General features: G+C 48.8%; 2 protein-coding genes across 7 annotated transcripts in view; one reads left to right on the plus strand and one right to left on the minus strand.

The window, feature by feature from the left end:
* Window positions 1-5,401, plus strand: part of DCAF4 (DDB1 and CUL4 associated factor 4) — a 31,056-nt gene extending 25,655 nt beyond the window's left edge. The window contains exons 9-14 of one of the 2 annotated variants that reach the window (XM_060617341.3): window positions 37-116; window positions 1,393-1,488; window positions 1,599-1,696; window positions 2,708-2,881; window positions 3,186-3,300; window positions 5,044-5,401. In XM_060617341.3, coding sequence (XP_060473324.2) covers window positions 37-116; window positions 1,393-1,488; window positions 1,599-1,696; window positions 2,708-2,881; window positions 3,186-3,300; window positions 5,044-5,237 — 757 coding nt within the window. In that variant the 3' untranslated portion in view covers window positions 5,238-5,401. The remainder of the gene's footprint in view (window positions 1-36; window positions 117-1,392; window positions 1,489-1,598; window positions 1,697-2,707; window positions 2,882-3,185; window positions 3,301-5,043) is intronic. The other variant, XM_078448050.2, reaches the window with a different exon arrangement.
* Window positions 5,402-11,578: 6,177 nt separating this feature from the next.
* The window catches only part of ZFYVE1 (zinc finger FYVE-type containing 1), a 53,134-nt gene continuing 41,534 nt past the window's right edge, over window positions 11,579-23,178 (minus strand). For all 5 annotated transcript variants that reach the window (XM_078448049.2, XM_060617326.3, XM_060617324.3 and 2 more), the window contains 8 exons: window positions 22,038-22,144; window positions 19,702-19,810; window positions 19,048-19,145; window positions 18,834-18,951; window positions 16,297-16,467; window positions 15,421-15,601; window positions 14,629-14,742; window positions 11,579-13,153 (listed from right to left, as the gene is read on the minus strand). In XM_078448049.2, coding sequence (XP_078304175.1) covers window positions 12,921-13,153; window positions 14,629-14,742; window positions 15,421-15,601; window positions 16,297-16,467; window positions 18,834-18,951; window positions 19,048-19,145; window positions 19,702-19,810; window positions 22,038-22,144 — 1,131 coding nt within the window. In that variant the 3' untranslated portion in view covers window positions 11,579-12,920. The remainder of the gene's footprint in view (window positions 13,154-14,628; window positions 14,743-15,420; window positions 15,602-16,296; window positions 16,468-18,833; window positions 18,952-19,047; window positions 19,146-19,701; window positions 19,811-22,037; window positions 22,145-23,178) is intronic.

A 23,178-nucleotide genomic window follows, 5' to 3' on the forward strand; every position in this document is an offset into this window, starting at 1 on the left:
GAGCCTTGTACTTGACTGCCCTTAACAGCTTTCTAGGCTGTGCCTCATGGGAATCGCAGAGACTCCAGGCTGTGCCACCCTGCTCCCAGCATCGCTGTTTGTCAGTAGTCACCCAGGTACTGGGGCCTTTTCCTTTGGATAAGGAGGTGCTCTGAAGGAGGTCTTGGTCCCTGCCTCCTAGGAGCTGCAGTCACAAGAACGGTGTAGACTCCGTGGTGAAGGTTGGGACAGGAGGGGTGGGGACCGCAGAGTGGGTGGGGACAGCCTACAGAAGCACAGTAGGATTCTGTAAACTGGACCCAGGATTGGTACTAGAAGCAGGTGCATCTTTACACACCCCTCCATTGACCCCTTCGTTGGGGTCCCCTCAGCCAGAACAGTTAGGAAGAGTATGTAATGAGTGCAAGAGATCAGAGTATTGATTTGGGCTTCCTGCACGGACCATGCAGAAAAGCATGGCAGGTGCTGCTGGGGATGTTGGCATTCTGTGTGCCTGAAGGCAGTTGGACTTCTCCTTCCTGGCAGCATTCTGGATATTAAGTTTTCAGTCTTTCAGAGAATTAGGATCAGTTAGACGAGGGTCAGACCTCTAAGAGTGCAGGGCTTCGGGTAGACCTGGCGTGGGTCCTGGCTCTGCCCCTTACCAACTTGAACAGATTGCTTAACTCCGTGAAGAGAACACCTACCGCAGCAGGTTACGTGGAGGGTATGAGGCACACTTAGCCCGCTGCCTGCCGTTTCATTGTACAGCAAGCTTGCGTGGCAGGAGCATGTGTTATCCCGTTTTATAGATGAGGAAAGTGAGGCAAAGAGAGGTTCAGAATTTGCCTTACAAAACTAATCTATGGTGTCATAAGTCAGGAGAGTGATTCTCTTTAAGGAAGAGTAGGGAGATGGTAATTGGGAAGGTTATCAAGGGTACTGGAATATTTTGCTTTTTAACCTAGATGATGGTATAGCTATACTTACTTTGTGCTAACTCATTAAACTATATACTTGAAATTTGTTATCAATTTTGTTATCACTTTAAAAGCTTATTTTACAAATGTTTTCCTTGAGATCACACATCTAATAGTGTGATGTGGGATTGAAACCCTCTTGTAAAAACACTACACTGCTTTTCTGATGGCAGTTAGTAGTTCTAATGCTACTACTGGGAAGTCGGGAAAGATGTGCTCATTATCAGAATGACCACTTTTGAGCCAGGTACCCCAGTGGAGTGTCTCTTTTTTTGCTACCACAAAACCCAGAATGGGGCCAAGATATAGATCCTTCTGAGCAGTCATTCCTGGAGGTTTCCCAGAACTAGTGGTCACTGGCCTGGCAGCATAGAGAGGAGATCTTCATCCCTCCAGGGCAGCGACCCTTTATAGTCACTGTTCCCATCAACAGGAGAACGGCCCGGCATGCTCTGCAGTTTCCGGATCCCTGGGGCCTGGTCCTGTGCATGGTCCCTGAACATCCAGGCAAATAACTGCTTCAGTACAGGTGAGCCATGACTGACTCCACAGGTTCCCAGCGTAAAGAATTTCAGACTTCAAACTCCCTGTCCAGGCTGTGAGTGATCCTCGTCTCTCTGCCCCATCCCTATTTGTCAGGCTTGTCTCGGCGAGTCCTAGTGACCAACGTGGTGACAGGACACCGGCAGTCATTTGGGACCAGCAGCGATGTCTTGGCCCAGCAGTTTGCTCTCATGGTTGGTTGGATTGGGAAGGGGGCACTATAAAGTTTCCCAAGATTGGAAATTGTGCTGGACTGAAAATGATTCCTGTGTGGTATCTGGTTGTCCCTCTCTTTCAGGGGAAAAAAGGACATCAGAGAGGATTAATGGTTTACTTGGTGATTGTATGTGCACTGGAGGAAAGTTGGCTGATTCAGAAAGGCCTGGCTAAACTGGCTTTTGGTTTTGGTTTTGTTTGGGTTTTGGGTTTTTGGGTTTTTTTTGGTTTTTGGTTTTTTTTTTAAGTGCAAAAAGGTGATTTTATTAAAGCACAGGGACGGGACCAACGGCAGGAAGCTGCCTAAACTGGCTTTAAACAACTTCCTATTTAAATGAATTGTTAGTACTTCTTAAGTACCGGGATTAGCCATCAGGACAAGTAATTTTTTTGACATATAAATAAAGTCTCAATTCATAACACTAAATAGCCTCATACCTAGCTTTCAATTTACATATTTTAAATTTTAACAAAATTCTAGTCATTCCTACTTTTCAGAGACTTCCCCCGTTAAAAAATGCCATCTTTGTTTAAAAGCCTGGAGGAGTGTGCAGACTGCCAACCTGCTGTCTTCTGGAAGCACAGAAGTGTTTCTGCATGTTTCATGTTTCTGCAGCCTTCTGCCCTCTATTTGGGACTCCATGACTTCCCTGGATGTCTCATCTCTCCTTTCATACTCCCACCCTCGCTTCTCACAAAGGACCTTCCTTGGTGGAGATAAGGCACCATCACATGGGCTTCACAGAATGAGGCCTAAGGGTCCAGTGCAGCCAGTGGGGAGGACACTGGAAGACACATGGGGTCCAGTTCTCTTACCCTTTCCTAAGGAACTCCTCCAGCTACCCTGAGGCTCAAATCCCCACCAAGCCATCAACCCACACCTCTGATCCCGGGGCTGGGAGAGGGGTGCGAGACAGGCCTTCTGTTCTGGAAGGCACACCCCTCCCAGCCTTAGAGGAGGAGGTACCAACCAGTGCCTTTTTCCATAGGCTCCTTTGCTGTTTAATGGCTGTCGTTCTGGGGAGATCTTTGCCATTGATCTGCGTTGTCGAAATCAGGGCAAGGGCTGGAAGGCCACCCGCCTGTTCCACGACTCAGCAGTGACCTCTGTGCAGATCCTCCAAGAAGAGCAAAACCTGATGGCATCTGACATGGCGGGAACGGTAGGGTAGCACTGACTCTTTCGGGCCACTGCAGCCACTGGCCCAGAGTTCTGCCAGATGAAGGGCTCTTCAGAAGAGACCCTCATGCAAGACAGTAGCAAGGGAAAGGCAGTTGTGGGCTGTGCAGAGGTGGGAGCCCAGCCCGATCTAGACAGACACAAAACTGGTTTTGATGCTTTTGAAACTTAAGATTTTCCTAACCCGGAGAGGTGTTTGGACGCCACCTTGTCCTCCCTGGCTTCCGCGCCTAGTTCGCTAGTGTGCCTGCCAGACTCTTTCTGATGGCCCCTTGTGCTTTCCACAGATCAAGCTGTGGGACCTGAGAACCACTAAGTGTATAAGGCAATACGAAGGTCACGTGAACGAGTACGCCTACCTGCCCCTGCACGTGCATGAGGAAGAAGGCATCGTGGTAGCAGGTACCTAGGGAGGGGGAGATATTCTGTCCTGTCAAATAAAACGGCAGAGGGGGAAATTACTCCAAATCTGAACTGAATACTTGGGACTGTGGACTCCTGAGGTCAGGGGGACCAGATGGGACGTAGAGTAGGACATGAGTAAGCAGTAGTTAAACATCCACCAGTTGGACAGCCCTTTGTCCCCATGTTAATGGGACAACATCACCTCAGTAACAGGCAGGTTAGGTGCAATAAAATATAGCAGCTTGGGAGACCTGGGTGTCCACCTGGTCAGCATTCAGTGGGACCCTTAGCCCATCCTGTTGAAAAGCTTGGGCTTCCTGTTCTTTGAGCTCACTTCCTAGCAGAGGATGCTGAGAAAAGAAATTAAGGTCATTGTAACAGCACTGGTTCCTGGTCCCCTTAACACTGTCCATGGGGATCCATGATCTGCAGAACAGGAGCTGAAATGTCTAGCCGCTGCTTTGAAAGGAGCTACAGGTTGATCACAGGTTTTGAGTTTCTGGGCTACAAAATGTTCTGATAGCATGAAAGCTCAGTGGTTTGACAAATTAAATAGTAGGCCCTTGACAGAAGGAATACGTTCTTGGTCTTGACAAGTCCTCACATTTGCAAATATGCCTACAAAATGTACTTGTTCCCCACGCCCAAGAAGTGTCACTTGGTTAGGACTTTCTCAGGCTGATTTACTACTCTCACCGCCAGCAGCAGTTAGCTTCCCGCTTAGGCCTAGTTTCCATAAGTTTTCATCTAAGAAGAACTTCTGTGTTCTGGATAATATAAAAGAGAGAAGCCCCGTTGAGAGGCAGACCTGGGTAGGTGGGCTAGCTGCAGTAATCGGTGAACTGCGCGGCCTGAATCCATCCACAGCCGAGGGAGTGCACGGTCTCGGCTGACCACAGGCACAGATGTGAAATCCGGGAAGCCCTAAGGTCTGCCCTCCTTTCCTCGGAAGCTCTCCAGTAGTGTAGACCGCGTCTGGCCTGCCGCAGCCAGTGGTTGTTAGGTGCCACATCCCTCACAGCTCTGGGCCCTAAAGACTTACGTGGTCTGACACACTGAGCCATCGAACCAGAAACAGCACAGGGCACCTGGGTGGCTCAGTCAGTTGAGCGTCCGATTCTTGGTTTTGGCTCAGGTCACGAGCTCACAGTTTTAAGAGCTTGAGCCCCACATCCACGCTGCTGGCAAGGAGCCCGCTTGGGATTCTCTGCCCCTCTCTCTCCACCCCTCCCCTACTCACGCCCTCTCAAAATAAACTTTAAAAAAAGTTTTTTTTTTTTGAATGTTTAAAAAAATTTCGTTAAACTAGAAAAAGCTCTGGGGAGCGTCATCACCTGGTTTGTCCCCGGGATGTATTAAAGTGAAGAGGTCTTCCTGGTCACTATTTCACAAACAGGAAATCAGTTGCAGTCACCCTCTTGAACAGCCCTTGACAAGAGAAGCAGAGCGCCCACCTGTTAGCCGACATGCCTGGGGCACCATCCGAGGCGTCGCCGGCCAACGCATTTGGTCGCTTGGAATACCTGCAACTGGTGGTGCTTCTAGAGCACAGGAAGACCTGGAACTTTGATTTTCAAGAAGTACACGTTATCGACAGAAATAGTTTCCATTTGCATTTGTGCTTTGGGTCCCGTGGAGTCCTTTTTAGCCTTAGGAATTGCGAGAAGCCATGTCCACATGTATACACGTTCTCCTGTGCATCCTCTCACTAACCTGCTGTGTATCTTCCCTCTTTCTTAGTGGGCCAGGACTGCTACACGAGAATCTGGAGCTTCCATGATGCCTGCCTGCTGAGAACCATACCTTCCCCACACCCCACCTCCAAGTCTGACATCCCCAGTGTGGCCTTCTCGTCTCGGCTCGGGGGCTTCCGGGGAGCCCCAGGGTTGCTCATGGCCGTCCAGCAGGACCTTTACTGTTTCTCCTACAACTAATTCCACGGGGTGCAACCCAGAGGGATGTGGACTTGACTTATGGGAGTGAGGAGCAGCCATGCCTCTGCCACAATTCCTGTTTCCAGTGAGGGCATTTTAAATGGGTGCTCTGTGTACACAGATCCCATCCATCCGGCTGCTGAGAAGAGGTGCTATGTTTTAAGTGGAGATCAGAGAGCTCAGAAGTCCTTTTCATAAAAGGTACTTGTTTCCTGTTGAATTCCTTAGAATAGCCTGTGCCCTACTCCCCTCTCCTCCGCCCCGGCCCTTTTCAAACAAAAACTCTGCTAAGGGCTGAAGATTGGCAGTAACTGAAGTTTTCTTTCACCAAAAGCCCTTTCAAGAAGGGTAATGGGATTGGGTGAGACTGTTAGTGTAGTCAGTGCTTGGGTCCCAGAAAGGTGTGCGCCTGGACTGGAGAAAGCTGGGGAGAAGGGGAAGCAGGGAGTCCTTTCTCTGAGTCTCTCGAGAAAGATTGAAGGCTGGATTGCGGGGGGGTGGTCATTAAAAAGCCTTCTCAGACTCATTCAACATCAGTGGCAGATCTTGGATCCCCCTTTTATTACCATTCATAGGCATTGGGAGGAAAAATGGACCTTTCTAGATGCTAGAGGTTTTAAACAGGCCCTAGCATGCATGCCTTTGTTGAGGCACCTCCCAGCATGTTAGGTACAACAGTTCCTATTCCTGTTATGGTGATTTGAATGGCAGCTTCATGGGCCTCATCTCAAAGAAAATTGGTTTTCATTTTTTGTAATCTAGGAGAGGCAGTTTGTGAGCTGTTTATACAAAGTTTTCAAGAGCCTGTCTTTCTACCGAACAATAAACCAGAAAGAACGATGCGTAGTGTGTTGCTCTGTCAACGGTTTAGAAGATCATGATGCTTGGCCGCTACAGCAACGAGCCAGCGCAGTAACGTCTACTCAGATCTTAGACGAGGAGTAGAGACCAGCTTCGATGGCTTTGCAAGAGAGCTTTCATTTTTTGTGCCTGCTTGAGGTGCGTGCCTCAAGAAGCTGACCCCCTATGGGCTACAACAGCAGGCTCCCCAGCTCCCCTCCTGCTAGGCTGTGGGGGGCTTGGCTATGTCCCTCCACCCCAGGCCGCAGCCCCTGTTAGAACATAGCTCTGCACGTTCCAGCAGCTTCTACCTGTCTCTTCAGACCTACTAACTGCACCTCACTGTTGCTAGCCCAGGAACTTCAATTAAACTCTTCAGTTACTCCCTTGAGTGTTAGTTACATCTTGTTTCCTGCCAGTACAATTTAATATACAGAAAACCAAATCTGCCCCCCAAAAAGATGAGCGTATCAGGTTGGTCATCTGACAGGTGAGCTATTTACATGCTATATTTAAAAAAATATTTTTAGTGCCTCATATTTTATAAAGATTTCCCCCATCTTACTTGATCCTTACAACAACACACAAAGGAGTTACAGCAGTAGTAATAAAAATCATTAGCATCATTTTACAGGTGAAGAGGCCTGCGCGCACAGACCTGTTCAGCAGGAACTGGAACTTGGAACTAGAAGACTTGAGACCGTGTTCCGTGCTGCCCGTGCACCTGTAGTCACCGACAGTACTTGGGTATTACGGCTAGTGCTGCCGAGAAATCAGGAAGGGGCGTGGCGCACACGGGAGCGTGCAGTGCTAATCATTCATGTTTGATCACCCGGTAAATTTTTCTGGCGCTCACCAATGATAAGCTTACTAATTACCAGCATTCTGAAGCGTTTAGTTATTTAGACTTTGTCCCTGTATCTCTTCAACCCTTGGCATATTGACCTGCACTTCGGTCCCAGGAAATTACATACACAGTTGAAGAGTTCAGGTGGCCACCATCACTGTGGGGTCTTCTGGAGTAACTTTGGTGGTGTGCCCCTGCCCAAGAGCACAACTAAGCATAAATGCTGAGCCATGAACCTAACATGCACTCATACTTTTGTCCCCTCAAGTTCAAAGTTAAACCGGTTCGTTCATTGCAGGACCTGCAGTTTAAAATCCCTGGTCCAGCTCATCTAATGCAGTTTTCCTCACAGTTCTACATTGTTTCTGTGGAGCCGAGAGCCCATGGGTGGCTCTTCAACCCAACTTTGATCTCCCCCCAAACAGTGGAGACAATAGGACCCCTCAGGAGAATACCAGGTGAGTTCTGACACGTATGGCCCCATCCCTTCTAAACTTCTAAACTCTTTAACACCTGTTTCATAGCCAAAGTTTCTTGTTGGTCAATCATTTTAATTTCTCTTAGGCTTTTTAAAAGGAAGGGGGTGGTTCTTTAAAACCTCTAATTTCAACTCAGCAAATTGGTTCTTAATCTCTGGTTAGCAGTCACTGCTAACATATTTGGTCTAGGTTATATGAAAAGAGGTCAGACTTAGCTGAGAAGTATTTTGGTCTCTTTGCTTGTGACATAGTATCCCAGAGAGGAGTACATTACATAGTCTCAGTGAAGCATTTTTCACTTGCAGGTGTCTTGGGGCATTTTGCCCTGTTCCCAGGTGACAACCAAAAGTAGAGAATGAACAGGTGGTGGGGGCGGCAGCACTGAGCTATGACGAACTCCTACCTACGTGGCCTGGCGTTTGCTTGCTTATAGCCTAGCAAACAGAGATGAGCGAACAGTGACCACGAGGGGTGCCTGGGTGGCTTGGTTGAGTGTCCTCTTGATTTTGGCTCAGGTCATGATCCCAGGGTGGTAGGACAGCCCCAGGCCAGACTCTGTGCTCTGCAGAGCCTGCTTAAGATGCTCTCTCAAATACAGATATATTTTTTAATGCCATGAGGTAAATACCTGCTTCACATCCCATCTCGCTGTGCAGCCACCTTTGAATTCAGCTGGCCCAACGTGTTCTGGAGAGCACAGACAGCCTGCTTGGTGTCCCCCTAGGAGGGTCCCCAGAAGTGGTCTTTGAGACCAAGTTAGCCACACTTAGTGGTCAGCCCTTGATCTGTCCTGGTCTGAATCCTCCACAGTAAGCCATCTCTGAAGAAAATGGCAGGCTGAATTTCGCCTCCCCTTCCTTTGGTGTATGGTGCCGTGTCTGCCTCTCCAGGCTGCCCACCGCATGGCCCCTGCTGTGGGAGTGACCTTCCTAGGTCCCTGCATTCAGAGGCTTCTTGTGCCTTACAATAAAATGGCCTCTGGAGACTAAATCATGTGTGCCTTACCCCTTTGGCCCATCTCTGCCTCCCGCCTGGCCTCAGGACACAAATGTTTCAAGATCCACCTTCCCCTGGGCCTCCAAGCTAGCCGTACTGCCCCTTGCCATCTGTAAAAGTCCCAGTTAAGTCTCAGAAACCTCCAGAAAACTTAGATTTCCCAGCACTTGCCACAACCAGGCGTTCATTATACGGAATAAGCAGTTTTTGCCAACATCACTGCCTTTTAATTCTTATAACCCTGTGAAGTAGGTGATGGTCACTCCAATATACTGAAGAAAAATAGAAGTGACTTGTTCCAAGTCTTCTAATAAATGACAGAGCCAGCAGGGTCTTGGCTCAAGTCTGAGAATCTACTAGGCCCTTTGTGCTTAAAGGAATGGGATTTTTACTTTTCCCCTGGAAATTTAAGGTCTTGGGTCCAGTTTGACCTGATTTCCCCTTTTAATATTTACTCATTTTTTTTTTTTAATTTTTAGCGTTTATTTATTATTGAGAGACAGAGCATAAGCATGGGAGGGGCAGAGAGGAGAAGACAGAATCCAAAGGAGGCTCCAGGTTTTGAGCTGTCAGCACAGAGCCCGTTGCGGGGCTCAAACTCACAACCCACGAGATCATGACCTGAGCTGAAGTCGGATGCTTAACCGACTGAGCCACCCAGGCACCCCTAATATTTACTTAATTTGAGAGAGAATCTCACGCAGCGTGGAGCCCAACACAGGGCTTGATCCCACGAACCATGAGACTATGACCTGAGCCAAAACCAAGAGTCAGATGCTTAACCAAATGAGCCACCCAGGCGACTGACCTGATTTTCCCTTCTGTCCACTTTCCTCAAGACCAGCCATCTCTGTCCCCTACAAGTGACCTCCGGACTGGTTGGCCTGCCTTTGCTCGCCTCTCCTGGCTTGTTCCTCCCACCCACCTGCTTGCACTCTTGGCTTCATTTGAATAGAAGCAGCTACAGCAAGAGCAAAAAGGACTTGCTCTACAGAAGCCCAAATCAGAGCAAAGGCACCCAGATACAAATGCTGCCAATAGCCCAGGGCAGCCAGAACTGAGGTGACATGGTGTCTGGGAAATGGAAGGGAGTGGTCTAGGGATGGAGCCAGAACCTGGAGGGCGATTCAGGCTAGAGTTAAGGATTTGATATCAGGATAAAGTGGCAGCTGAAATCATGGCAGTGGGTGAAGTCACTCAGTATTAACATTCTAGATGGACACAGCCCACCAAAGTCCACCAGACCCAGAAAGACATGCTGTCGTCTACAAATGGCAGTTTCAAAGATGGTGCTGGTCATGAGCATCTCCCTAAATTACACCTTCCCTAACCCTATATACCCCATACCATCTGCACATCAGTTTTCATAACTTTCCCAGATACAAAAAAAAACAAAAAACAAAAGTTGCACCAGGTGTAATTTAACGGAAGGTAAAACTCAAATTCTAAAACTAAGTCCATTGGTGATAAAAGCCATGATAAATACCATCATGGGTTCAATTCTCTACCCCACCCATTGATGGTAGTTGTGAAATTGAAAATGCAAATATTAAGAAAAACTTAATTTTTCAACAACTGGGAAGCTTGGCTCCATTGGTACAGGCTAGATCAACTTGCTTAATCTCTAAACCAGTTTCTCTGATTTTTAGTGACAAGGAAGCACTACTCTCCTTTATCATGAGAACCTCTGAGGGCCAATGGAAATGATTAAATGTAAAGTTAAGCTCTGATTAAAAAAAAGGTACCTGCTACTATTTTAAGGTCACTGTCTTATCTGGAAATGCAAAAGAATTCTCAGCTCAAGGAGGAGGAAGGAAACTGAAGAGACACTCTCTCTACATTGCAATGCCAGCAGGATGGGGTGCAGACTCAGTATGGCAGTTAGGAGGCCCGCCTGTGCTCAAACCCCAGCTTCAAGTCTCCTTAGCCAGGCAGCCCTGGGCTTCTGAACGTCTCTGAGCCAGTAGCTTCAGCTGTAAAACACAAGCACTACCCCCTGCCTTCCAGTATGGTTGTGAGAATATCAACCATATACAGCTCCTAGCATAGTCCCTGGCAGATAACTGGCACCTGTATATTGCAAGTCAAAGGAGCAGAGAGAAACCCAAGGAATGTGTAAGGGTCCCACTGCGTCCCATTGCCTCGGAGACCGCTTGGTTCTCAGCCACAGCTGAAGCCTTTCATCACAGCTCTCGGAGACAGCTTCCCCAGCCATCTCCTCCACCTCGGAGCAAGTCCTTCAAGCCAGAAATTTGTTTTTTCTAAGTAATCGCTATGCCTGACTTGGGGCTCAAACTCACAATTTGAGATCAAGGGTCGCATGTTCTTCCAATTGAGCCAGCCAGGCACCCCAAACCAGGAATGTATTAAAAGTCTTTATGCAGCCACCCCCTAAAAGAGGGGAACTAATCTGTGCTATCAGATGCCAAGAGAGTGGGCTCTCGCGGTGGCAGATATGTTCTGTTTCTTCATCTGGGTGCTGGTAAGACCAGAGTGTCATGCCCACGAGAAGGAGGAAGACAGTTGAGGATGGACATGGGAGTGGAACAGAGAAGACCAGGCAGGGGAACGAAGAGGGAAGTGACAGATAAAAAGGTAGAAAACAGTTTTTCCCCAGAGTTTCCCTAGGTTGATAGCAACACATAGTCTCCTGTGAGAGGACTCCCCGGGACTGCAGCCCCACAGCTACGACTGAACCCTGAGAACCCAAGTCATTAAGCCGCTGCCACTGCCTGGCACAGGTTGCCTACTTGGGGCCAGCTGGCCCCACCCGCTGTGGAAAGCTCTGACGAACAGCCCAAGTACAAGGCAATGGCAGGGCCAGTGAGCCTGTGTGGAGCCCTCGCCACCAGAAAGTTCTAGGAGCGTCAGTTATCCTCTCTAAAGGAATAGCCACTAGGTTCCCAGTTAGCAAACATCTGGAGGAAGCCATCTGTCTAAAAACTGGGGGAAAATCAGCCCATCATCATGACATGAAAACCCCTATCATGGTTCGTGGTATTTGGCTATGCCTTTAAGTTCTTGTTAAAGTCACAGTCTGAGGTATTAATGGCCAAACACTACCACTCTAGAAACATGCCTCTCACTGGCTTCTGCTCTGAAAGCCACCAGCTACTCTCCTATCGACTAGAAAGAGGCAAGATTTACTGATGAAGTTAAAGCAAAGAGCACAGTCCATATTCAGCAGGAAGATTCCTTTATAATGGCGAATTTGATAATACACAGTACTAGAGTAGGCCCTGAGTCACTGGGCCACAGGAGGCAGGAAGGGAGCAGGTCTGAGGACCAACACATTCCAGGGCTCACATCACACTGCACTCATGCCAGGAATGACCGCTACGTACCTCCCTGAAGTTCGGCCCACCCACCAGTTCAGTCAAGAATTACGCCACATTTAATTCTTCGGTTTTGGCCACTGAAGAAAATCCACCATGACGACAGGATTTCGGCACAACAGTCTCTTTCCAGTCATGAGAGATATGAATGTCCCGGCTCTTGATAAGAAACAAATTTGACTTCTCTTGCAAGAACCAAAGAGAATTTTTTTCTTTATTATCCGTCGAGATATTTATATATATTTAAAACAGTCCATTCGGTGCACTGTTTCCCTGGAAGATTTCTCAAGGTCACCCCTCCAGTAGCTAGAGGGGTCATGTATCAGGGAACAAAGAATTAAGACACTTCAAAATAAGCAATAAAAATCCTAGTGCAACACTCAGAAGCAGATGGTGGGCTTGCAGGGTGGAGGGGAAGGAAGCGGGTGCTGTTCAGGGGCAGGGTGCGGCCTCTGGAAAAAGCCAAGTGGACACAGGAGCATCAATAAGCAGGAAACACTGCTGGGGAAGGCCTGTTTCCTTCTGTGCTCTCCCCAGTTCTCAGGGCTGAGGACCCTACCCCTCACCTTCCACCCACTCTGGTGACCTGCACGCTAAGTTGGGTAGTCTCTGACTGAAACAGGCCTAGGCCAGGAATGGGGATCCAATTCCAGAGGACCCAGGTGGGTTCCTTTCAGGCTATTCCAAGCAAGAGGTACCTGGGAAAAGGCAAGGAAAGGAGACGCTTCAAAGGCTCACAGAGAAGAAGCAAAAGGTGACTAGTAACACAGTGGCTCTGAACCTGGCTCTGTTGTTGGGGGGGGGGGGGGGACCTGGGGCCACTGCCACCTTATGCCTGTGCTGGGGACAGACTGTGCTCTGTCTTCACAGCCAGCAGCAGCCTGAATACGCCCCACATCCCTTTCATATGGATATACGCACACAGTTGTAGATTTCTTAACTGACATAAATGCAACGGATTCAGGTTCATTCCACTTTAAGCTGCTCGGTCCCCCGCCCTGAGGGGTTCACACGTTCGGCCCTGGCCAGGCTCCTCCCTCCCCCCACAGCAGGATAGTGACCCCAGGATGAGTAGAGGACACACACCATAACAGGTGCCCGGTGGGGAGGGCCTACCTCAATGAGACTTCTGTTTCTAACCCTGAGAACCTAAGGAATTGTGAAGGACTCGGAGAGGGAGCTGGGGTTAAAGGTCACCGGGCTTTTTATTGCAGTTAAAGCAGACTCGGACAGGATGGTCCCAGCCTCGAGAGGGGACAGCCCGGCGGTCATGGGAACACTCATCACAGAAGCCCTGTCCGCAGGCCCGGCAGTGGTGCTTGGAAAGCTTGATGCTGAACTCCTTCCGGCAGCTATGGCAGTGCAGGATCTCGTGGTCAGGCACCCAGTACGCCGGCCTGGCCGCATCCTTCACCAGACCTGTGGCAGGAGCAAACGACGATGAGCGGGATACACGGACCCAGCACGCCGAGTCCCACTGGGCAAGAAGCATCCTCGGGCACCTCTGGCTCGCAGTCCTACTGCGCACAGTCCCCTACAGAGGCCTTCACCCCGTACCGTGCGGCTCTGAATCTCCAGAGCTGGCACCTAGGCACTGGGCTCCCGGGTGACCCTGAGGCGCAGCTCCAGTAAGAACCACTGGAATAACAATAAAGCAGCCCAGACTCTGGGAGTCGAGACATCCCTTCGTTCCAACCCCAGCTCCACTGAGCATGTGTTCGTTAGCAGCTGCAGGATTAAGAGACGGTTCCCTAACCCCTCAGGGCCCTGGCTTCCTCATCTTCAACAAGCCACATTCAAGAGCAGCTGTGGGGATTACGAGAAAGAATATGTCTAACGTTGGGACCCGCCAGCCAGAGAGCGCTCAGCAGGTGAGCCCCGTGGGGAGCAGACGGCAGGCTCTCTGTGCCAAGGGCAGCCCTGCTTCTCCCAGGTACCCTTGAGAGCAGATGCGACCTGAGCTTCAAGCCTGGGCAAACCTATTCCTATACCCTCGAGTCAAAAGTTCATCTACTCACCTTCGAGCCCCAGTGGTGGTAAATCAGATCCAAGCAATTTTCACCACCACCCAACCCAGGAGCCTCTGGTTGTTCCTTGCAATGGGCAGAGACAGCCGAGGCCCAGCCAACCCTGCCTAAGCCTTCCGCACACGGGTGCGTTTCCCTTCCCCTTCCTCTCACCATCCTAGTTACAAGTACCCCTCCCATCAGGAGGTAAATAAAGATCTTATATCCTAAATGAAGAACTGACTAGTGAGGTAGATTAAAGACAGCCACAAATTCTGACACTCCTGCCCCTCCCTCAGACCCAGGCAGGCTTTGTGACTAGGGGAAACTAGAGTAGGAGTACCAGTTTCCAGGCCCAGACCTTAAGACATTGCTGACTTCTACTTCCTACCTCTCGGAACAGGAGTCCTAAGCACCCCGTGTAAAAAGTCTTAACGCCCACTGGAGAAACCATGAAGAGAGGCCTGGAGGATACATGGAGATGGGTTCTACCAAGCCCACCTTCCAGGCATCCCTGACAAAGTACCCAGCGTGTGAGTGAGGTTGGCTTGACCCCTCAAGACGGGTCAAGCTGCCATACTAGAGCATCAGATGGAAACTCTAGGCAATGCCACCTGACCAGAATAATAACCATTTCTGACTCAAAGTTGTGAGACATGATGAAACGGTGGTTGTTTTCAGCCTTTACATGTTCAGGTAGTTTGTTACACGGCAACAGATGGTGTAAAGAGATGGCCTCCGGGAATAAACACAAAGGTATGCAGAAGCAAGAAAATGTAAATTCTCAGTCAACTCCTTGCTGTCCGACTCAATCTAGGTCAGCAAGCTCTGACAAAATGACAGCCCAGGGCACCGTGAAACCCCTCATCCCACGTACACTACACCCACCTAGTGGTATGTCAATGGCTGTCACTACAGCTCCCAAAGTGCTCTGCACGGCCTCGCCCACCTTCCGAGCAATCAATGTCCCGCCTTCGTCGTCAGCCTGTGCTTCGGTAACATCTGTGGACAATGAGAAAGGAAAAGCCATCAGCTCTTAGGTCATTTCCCAAGTGGAAAACTGGGGCAAACACTGTGCTACCCTATAAAGACTATAGGGGTCTGGGCTGTGGGTCAGGACAGACCCTGACACCAAGTGACCTCTGTTAGTCCTTTACTTCACTCTGGAGCTGTTTTAGAACCAGAAAGGGTCTAGGAATAGGACCAAGAGCCTTCTCCAGGAAGAAGATCCAGTCTAAGCCATGTCTGATAAACGCAGGACAGGGCTAAACCCCCCAACCCAGGACTAGCACCCCCTAGGACTCTATTAACAAAGAGCTTAGAGGATGCCAGCCAGGACCAGGGAGCAGGTGCCCTTAGAAGAGCGACTGGGTTAGGAACAGGGTTACGGGGCGCCTCGGTGGCTCAGTCGGTTAAGTGTCAGACTTTAGCTCAGGTCATGATCTCTTAGTTTGTGAGTTTGAGCCCTGCATCAGGCTCTCTGCTGTCAGCACGGAGCCCGCTTCAGATCCTCTGTCTCCCTCTCTGCCCCTCCCCAACTTTCTCTCTCAAAAATAAACCTCTCGGGGGAAAAAAAAAAAAAAAAAAGAACAGGATTAGGCATGTGGGGGTCCACTTCCCAGTACCCTGTGCCAAAGAGAGGGTCCCCTCCACCCTTGCAGCCCCTGGGCCCCACGTTACCTAACTGGACATTCCTGGCTTCATAGCAGTTGTCACACACCCGCACTGGCGCAGGGCCCCAGCCCCGCTCAGGCACTGGCCGGGTCTTGGATGAACAGCTGTCACAGAAGCCCTCCCCACAGGCCCGGCAGTGATGCTTGGTGTCGTTATCTTTAAAGGATGTAGCACATTTGTTGCAGCTCTGTTCCAAGCCCAAAACAGAGAGGCAGGTATTATTTGTTTCTGCTCAGCTGAGAAAAGTCAGCGAGACCCAGGGGAGGACCACAGGCCTCCGGTCACATGGAATGCACCCACTGAAGCACAGCTGTGACTGTCATTTTCTTCCAAGAAATACCTGGAAAGGCACCTTATATCTATTTGGCTGAGTCACAGCGTTCTCAGAAAAACTATGTTAATTCTAGCCAGAAGACCAATGAGAATTCATTTTTTTCCTACAGCTTCCCAAAAGAGCCTTTGGGAAGTTGGTGGAGAGTGAGCTTCCCGTCACAAAGTGTTTGGACCAAAGCTGGGGACTCCCTTGATGTGGTTACTGTAGAGATTTACGAACCAGGCCAAATGACCTCTAAATTGCCCCTCTCCCTCCAGATTCTGTTATCTAGGACTTCAGACATCTATCTAACCAATAATAACTAGCCCCTCCAGGCCAAGAAACTAAAACCCACTGGAAAGAAAATCAGAGTAACACAAAGGGAAATCAATGGGCAAAGAGAACACTGGCTGCCTCGACGCACCCCGCCTCTTCTAATACCCTGGGAGCTAATCTGACTGAAAGAGAAATTCCACGCCTCCCTCACAAAATAAGCTTAGAATGAATGGGGCAAAACGGCACCAGCATGGGCCACACCAGGGATGCGGGTGCATCCTGCCACACCATACCAGGATCTGGGAGTTGGGCCTCCAGTACGCAGGGGCGATCTGGTCTGTCAGCCAGGAAGTTACAGCCTTGGTGGGCCCAAGGCTAAGCTCAGACACTGACTGAGCCATAAAGTTCATCCCATCCAAGAGGCGCTGGGCAGCATTGTTGTTGTCCTTCAGAAATCCATCAGTCTGAAATGAAAATGCAGGCTCCCATCATTCTCCAAAAAGAGCAAAAGGAAGGAAGGCGAGGGGTCTCAGGTGAGTAGCACACTCATCACGGTCAACTCAGAACCACAAACTCCCGGGCAGAGAAGAGTAGACCAGGAGTCCCTCTGGCTTCTAGGCAATACCACAGCCAACCAGTCATTACTGACTTATTCCTTTCAAGGCGACAAGATCTGGTGCACAGCTGTTCAATTCAGGCCTTACCTGCCAAACAACATGTACAATCCAGGAGATACTCGAGTGAGGATGGTACCTCCTCCAGGAAGCCCCCCACCCCAGGCTGGGTTTAGCCCTTCCTCTCGGTTTCTTCTGAGAATCCTATTTTCACATGTAAAGACAGTATCTGTTTACATATTTGACTATTAGACCAAACCCTCTGAAAATAACCTATCTTCTTCATTTTTGTACTTTTAAGTGTCTAGTTCAATTCTGGGCATACGGTACTCAACCAACCTAAGTTCAAATAATGAAGGAGTGAATGAACGAACAGAAGGGGAGGGGCCTGTATCCTCTAATCCTAAGGACCATGAGGAATGTGGCCTAAAAGTGAACTAGGATATTACTACTTTCTTGGAATAGAACTATTTACCATAGAGACAACAGCTTTCACAAGAACAAACACAGATCCAAAAACAAAAGACATTAGTCATAAAAAGTACAGTGAGAAAATTATACTAGTTCAAGGCCACACTAAGTCCTTGGGACAGGATGGCCTGGCCCATCATGCCAAGAGGGTGGGTTCCTGAAATGAGACCATCCCACAGGGACAAATTTTAGTGGGGCTGGAAACTGGAGAGAGGAGGAACAAAACACAAAGGACATCTTTAGTTTTATGAGCTGTAGGACCTGGAAAAGCTCAAGATGGCTGCAGGGAGGCCTGTCAGGCAGTCCTTAGGAGTCACCCAGCAAGTAAGGTAAGTTCCTTAGAGAAAAATCTTTTTTTTTTTTTTCTACGAATAGAAAGTGTGTTTTGAATTACTGGCAATTCCAAGTGTGAGTTGTGGTTTGATGCAGAATGAAATCACCACATAGCTACCTCAAAATTGAATTCAAAAGTCAAATTAAAAAATAGGGTCTACAGTAATCCCACTTCTTAGAATATACTGCAAGAAAATTTCCCAGAACAAAGTCTTTCTTACATAAAGAATGTCATAGCATTTTGATGATAAAAACATTATGTAAACAGCATAAATATTCAAAAAAGGGGGGATGGGGAGGGGCACCTGGGTGGCTCACTTGGTTAAGTATCCAACCCGACTTCAGCTCAGGTCATGATCTCACGGTTCATGAGACTGACTGCCCCCCATCGGGCTCCACGCTATCAGCTTGGGATTCTCTCTCTCCTTCTCCCTCTCCCACTCTCCCTCTCCCTCCCCACCCCTCCCCCACTCACACATGTGCTATCAAAATACACATTTTTTTAATTTAAACATAAAAAAAGAGGATGGGAATCAAAATAAAGCATAAGACAATGTTACACAGTTGACTACAAAGGAAAATCATGAGAAGTGGAAGCAATGTGGAAATAAAATGATGGTATGAGGGGCATCTGGCTGGTTCAGCCAGTGGAACATGCGACTCTTGCTCTCAAGGTTGTGAGCTCAAGCCCCACACTGGGTGTGGAGGCTGCTTAAAAAATAAATAAATAAAAATAAATGGTGGGATGGGAAAAAAGCAGGTAAATGGCACGTAAATTACATTTGCATCTATACAAACATGCCTATGGAAAGGAGAATGTGAAAAAGTATTTCATTTGCTAAGGCAGTACAACAATAGGCCAACATTTAGTTTATTTAAAGTTCTCCTTCTAACATGGAGGGTATTAGGCTAAGTGAAATAAGTCAGGCAGAGAAAGATACCATAAGTTTCTCAGGATCCATGTATGAGTGAAACATAACAGAAGACCAGTTGGGAGGGAAAGCAGGGCGGGGGGGCAGTCACAGAGAGGGAAGGAGGCAAACCATAAGAGACTCTTCAATACTTAGAACAAACTGAGGGTTGATGGGGGGCGGGGGAGAGGGGAAAGTGGGTGATGGGCATTGAGGAGGGCACCTACCGGGATGAGCACTGGGTGTGGGACCACTGGGAAACCAATGTGACAAGAAATTATATATAAAAAAGATAAAATAAAAAAATAAAGTTGTGCTTCTAATATACATCCAGGAAGAAATGAAAATAACGGTCTCGAACAAGAAAGGCTCTCCAGATCCTGCCTTCCTAAACCACCAATATATTAAAATTCATGGTTAACCTGAATTCCAAACAAGCTCCACTTTTCCACACACATGAATAACTGAAGGATACAAGAAGAAAAACAGAACCGCTCTCACCCCCGGCCACACGTGCACAATCTCTGTCCGTACCACCGTATCCACAGGATCTTGGTTCCCAAACCAGTACTGCCGGCTACGGTAGACCACGCCGCAGTTAGGACACTCGATCACATACCTACGAGGAAAGCAAACAGACCCTGTTACCCGGGCAGGTACCTGGCAGACGAACACACCAACAACCCTCAGCTACATCGTCGTCATTTAAACTCACCCAGACCAGGCATATTTTGCGAGACCCATCCAGGGGGAGTCAGTGGAAGCGGATGTCTTGGGCACTACGCTGACCTCCTTGCCTCTCTCATAGCAGGCCTGAAACATGGAGCACTCTGCCAGCTTCTTCTCTGTACACCAGACCCCCTGGCCTCTTTATGTCCCTGTCCAGCCCCCTCCCAACAAACCATACCAGCTGAGGGTTTACAGACTCGGGAGTCCAGCACATCAGAGGAGGGATCATTGCTCTAAAAAAAGCCAGTGCCCTGAACAATCATGAACTGAATGTGGCCCGGTCCCGGGCCCCAAAACTGAGCTGTAATTTATACCCATCACGGTCCATTCAACTGGGTTCCCGCAGGGCACTCCTGCTCTGGGGAAGAATGAACAGTCAATGGACATGGCCCTGGCATAGAAGCCAACAGAATAACAGGAAAATCTGCTGGGAAGTCAATAAATAAATAAACCAAGGGGCCCCAGCATCAAAGGCCTCTTGAGTTCTTTTGGTTAGAGCTGGGGAAGAAGTTCCCGAGATACTCGGTTTGAGTATCAAATTCTTTGGGATACAGTAAAGGGTGGCCCCAAGCCAGTCCTCAAAAGCCGAGCAGAATCCGCAAGGCAGCTGCGGGAGCAGGGAGAAGCTCAGAGCACTCACCTTGCAGGTATAAACCCGGTTGTCGTACTGGTGGGAGTATCTGCAGCGGCTCTTGGCTTCGTGAGGGACTCCTTCTTTCCCATGGTTCATGCTGTTCTTACATCCAGCCCTGAGTGAAGCCCAAAAGCTGACGGTGAGGCGGCTAAAGAAGCCCCCGCCACTTCCACAGAGTCTGAGCCGGAGCCAGACACAGGGCCGAAACCAGACCTTGGTTACGAACTGGGCCCTGAACAGTGAGCACAGAGGGCACGGCGCAGGTCTCAGAAATCCACATGCCTCTCTTGTACTTGAACCAACAGCACGCAAAGGCACTACTGGCCTTGTGTGAGGAGAAAGGAGAAAAGGAGGAATCTCCTCCAGGAAAAGCCACCTGGTCCCACAGCGGAAAGGAGGAGCCTGAAGACACCACCTTGACAGGAGATAAAGACTGAACGGCTCTCGGCAAACCCCCAAATCCAAAAAGCAGGAAATGGGAAGTTTAGCCAGAACAGGCTGCCAAGATGTAAAACAAAAACCAACCTCCAAAATTTGGCAATACATTAAGAGGAGGCTTAAGCTGAACAAGAAAACCTTCCGAATCAACAGTGAGCTCTGCCATCCTGACAAGGCAAAAACAGAGATCGGGACTTTAGAGTTTCACTGTCATAGGAGGGAAAGTTCTGGAAACCCTGGTGAGGCTGTTAGAATGGAAAAGTGATGATCCAAAAGAACCTAAGTCCCTCATGCTGGGCTATGGGGTAAACAAAAAGGAAGGTAAGTCATGCTGGCAACTACCATCCCTCTTTCCTCACCAAAATAATCTTCATTCTCTGAGCCCAGGCTGTGTAATCTAAGAACCAAACCCTTTTTACATATTCAGAGGCCAAGGTGGTGGCCCTTCTGAGCCCAGTAGGTAGCCTACAGGGTTCCATGCAAAAACAAACACACAAAACCTTTCACAAAAGGCTCAGGTCTCCTCCCCTAAATGGATAAATCTGGAGGAAGAGGACCAGAGGTCCTGATGTGAGCAAAGACAATTCAATGGTGAAGATGGTGATGGGGTGGGGAAGTGTCTACGGGACCCGGAGACTGCAAAGCACTTAAATCCGCCGAGCTCCATGGGACAAGTCACCTGACTGATTTAATAGCCATCAACAGCTCAAATTAATCCAGTGATCTTCAAAGGGTGGCCCCAATCGGCAACATCAGCATTACCTGGGGACTTAATCAGAAATGCAAACTCTCGGGCCTTACATCAGACCAACTGAATCAGAAACTGGGGAGGCAAGGCCCAACAATCTGTTTTAACGTGTTTTTCTGGTGCACACGAAAATGGGAGAATCACTGCCTAAAGCCCCCGTAACAAAGTGTGGTCAACAGACCAGCAGCACAGCCATCACCCGGGAGCGTGTTAGAAATACACAATCTTAGGGGCGCCTGGGTGGCGCAGTCGGTTAAGCGTCCAACTTCAGCCAGGTCACGATCTCGCGGTCCGTGAGTTCGAGCCCCGCGTCAGGCTCTGGGCTGATGGCTCGGAGCCTGGAGCCTGTTTCCGATTCTGTGTCTCCCTCTCTCTCTGCCCCTCCCCCGTTCATGCTCTGTCTCTCTCTGTCCCAAAAATAAATAAAAAACGTTGAAAAAAAAAAAAAATTAAAAAAAAAAAAAAAAGAAATACACAATCTTAAAAGCAGACCTTCCGGCTCAGAATCTGCATTTTAATAAAATCCCGAGGTGATAAATACACAGATTATAAAATTTGAGAAGCACTGCCCTAACTTAGCGTTCTCAACTCAACATATTAGAATCATCTGAGGACCCTTTTTAAATGCACCAGTGTGAAGGCCCCACCCCAGATCTGTCAAGTGCGAATGCTTGGAAGGGAGGCCCAGGCCTTGATGATTTTGTAAGATCCCTGGATGATTCTAATGTGCTCGGAGTTTGCCCGCACGGTGAAAGGAATCAACCAGGACTAATACCTACCACAGAGCTTTGTACACACTAGGCTACCAAATATCAATGAGTTTAATGACCACAGCGAAAAAGCCTTGGTAGGAGAAACACAGAAAAACAAAACAACTGAAGTTTTCCGTAGTAAAAACTTCCCAAACCAGAAGGCAATGGCCCATCTAAACCAGGTGGGAATCTTCAGAGGATTCTTCATAATCATGTGTCTTACAACCTCAGAGTGTGGTCCCCCGACTGCCAGGACCACGTGGGTACTTATTGGCAGTGTCCTTCTCAGAGCCCCGCCCATCCTTAATTCAGAGCCTGTGATTTACCCAGACCCTAGGTGATCCGCATGCACACTGAAGTCTGAATTCTGAGCCTCTTTTCCCAAGATGGCCAGCCTCACTTACCCACAGCTGAGGCACAAGGAAGAGCAGGTGAAGTATTCATCTGGAAAAAAGGAGCTGTGCGCCATCTGGTCATCGGGGATCTCACCGCTGAAGCGGTCACTCAATGCCTGCCGAGGAGGGAAGGCGACACGTGAAGGCACTTGGCGGAGAGCCCCGTGCTTTGGCCCTTCCACTACGTGCCTTTCTAAGTCCCCCCTCGCTGCTGGCTTATTTCTCACAGGCTCCATGGCCGGGAGAGGCAACCCAATGACTTCTGCTCCTCACCCTCGACCTTCTTGGCCCGACATGCCCCAGTCCTCACCACAGGAAACCTGAGGAAGAACCAGCTCATTTCCCAAGAGGTCAGAAGGGACCCAACAAAGTTACTGCGCTCTCCTGATTACCTTGGAGGTTAGGAACACCTCACACACTCAGTCTTTCATTCAAAACCACCGCAGACATTGACTAATGCCCATTGCATCTTTTTTTTTTTTTTTTTTTTTAATTTTTTTTTTCAACGTTTTTTATTTATTTTTGGGACAGAGAGAGACAGAGCATGAATGGGGGAGGGTCAGAGAGAGAGGGAGACACAGAATCGGAAACAGGCTCCAGGCTCCGAGCCATCAGCCCAGAGCCTGACGCGGGGCTCGAACTCACGGACCGCGAGATCGTGACCTGGCTGAAGTCGGACGCTTAACCGACTGTGCCACCCAGGCGCCCCGCCCATTGCATCTTTTGAAGCAGGAACCAAGGAACTGAGACCTGAGAAGAGGGCTCGTCTTTAAGTCAGAGAGAGTCAGAGCTGAGCGGTGAGCTGGGAGTTCCCTGGGCGTCTACCCCAGTTCTAACCACAGGCGCTCTTTTTCCGCTAGGCCACAGAACTATCTCAGTGTCAAAAGGAAGGCATCAGCCAAAAAACAAGGAAGAATACGGTGCCTGGCAGCCTTTTATCAACTACAGTAACCTAAAAGACCGCAAATGGCCAAAATAAATGCCAAGAAAGATAAAGTATTTGCAAAAGCAAACTGAAAATTTTTATGTTGAAAGGTAGCTTTCATTGCTGGTCCTCTGTTTTCAGGCATTACTTTATACTGAAAGTATTTTTCAGGTTAGCTTCTTCCTGCCAGGCCCTTACTCATATGCAATGGGAAAAAATCATATA

This window comes from Panthera onca, chromosome B3, assembly GCF_046562875.1.
Source record: "Panthera onca isolate mPanOnc1 chromosome B3, mPanOnc1 haplotype 2, whole genome shotgun sequence".
Taxonomy (NCBI): Eukaryota; Metazoa; Chordata; class Mammalia; order Carnivora; family Felidae; genus Panthera; species Panthera onca.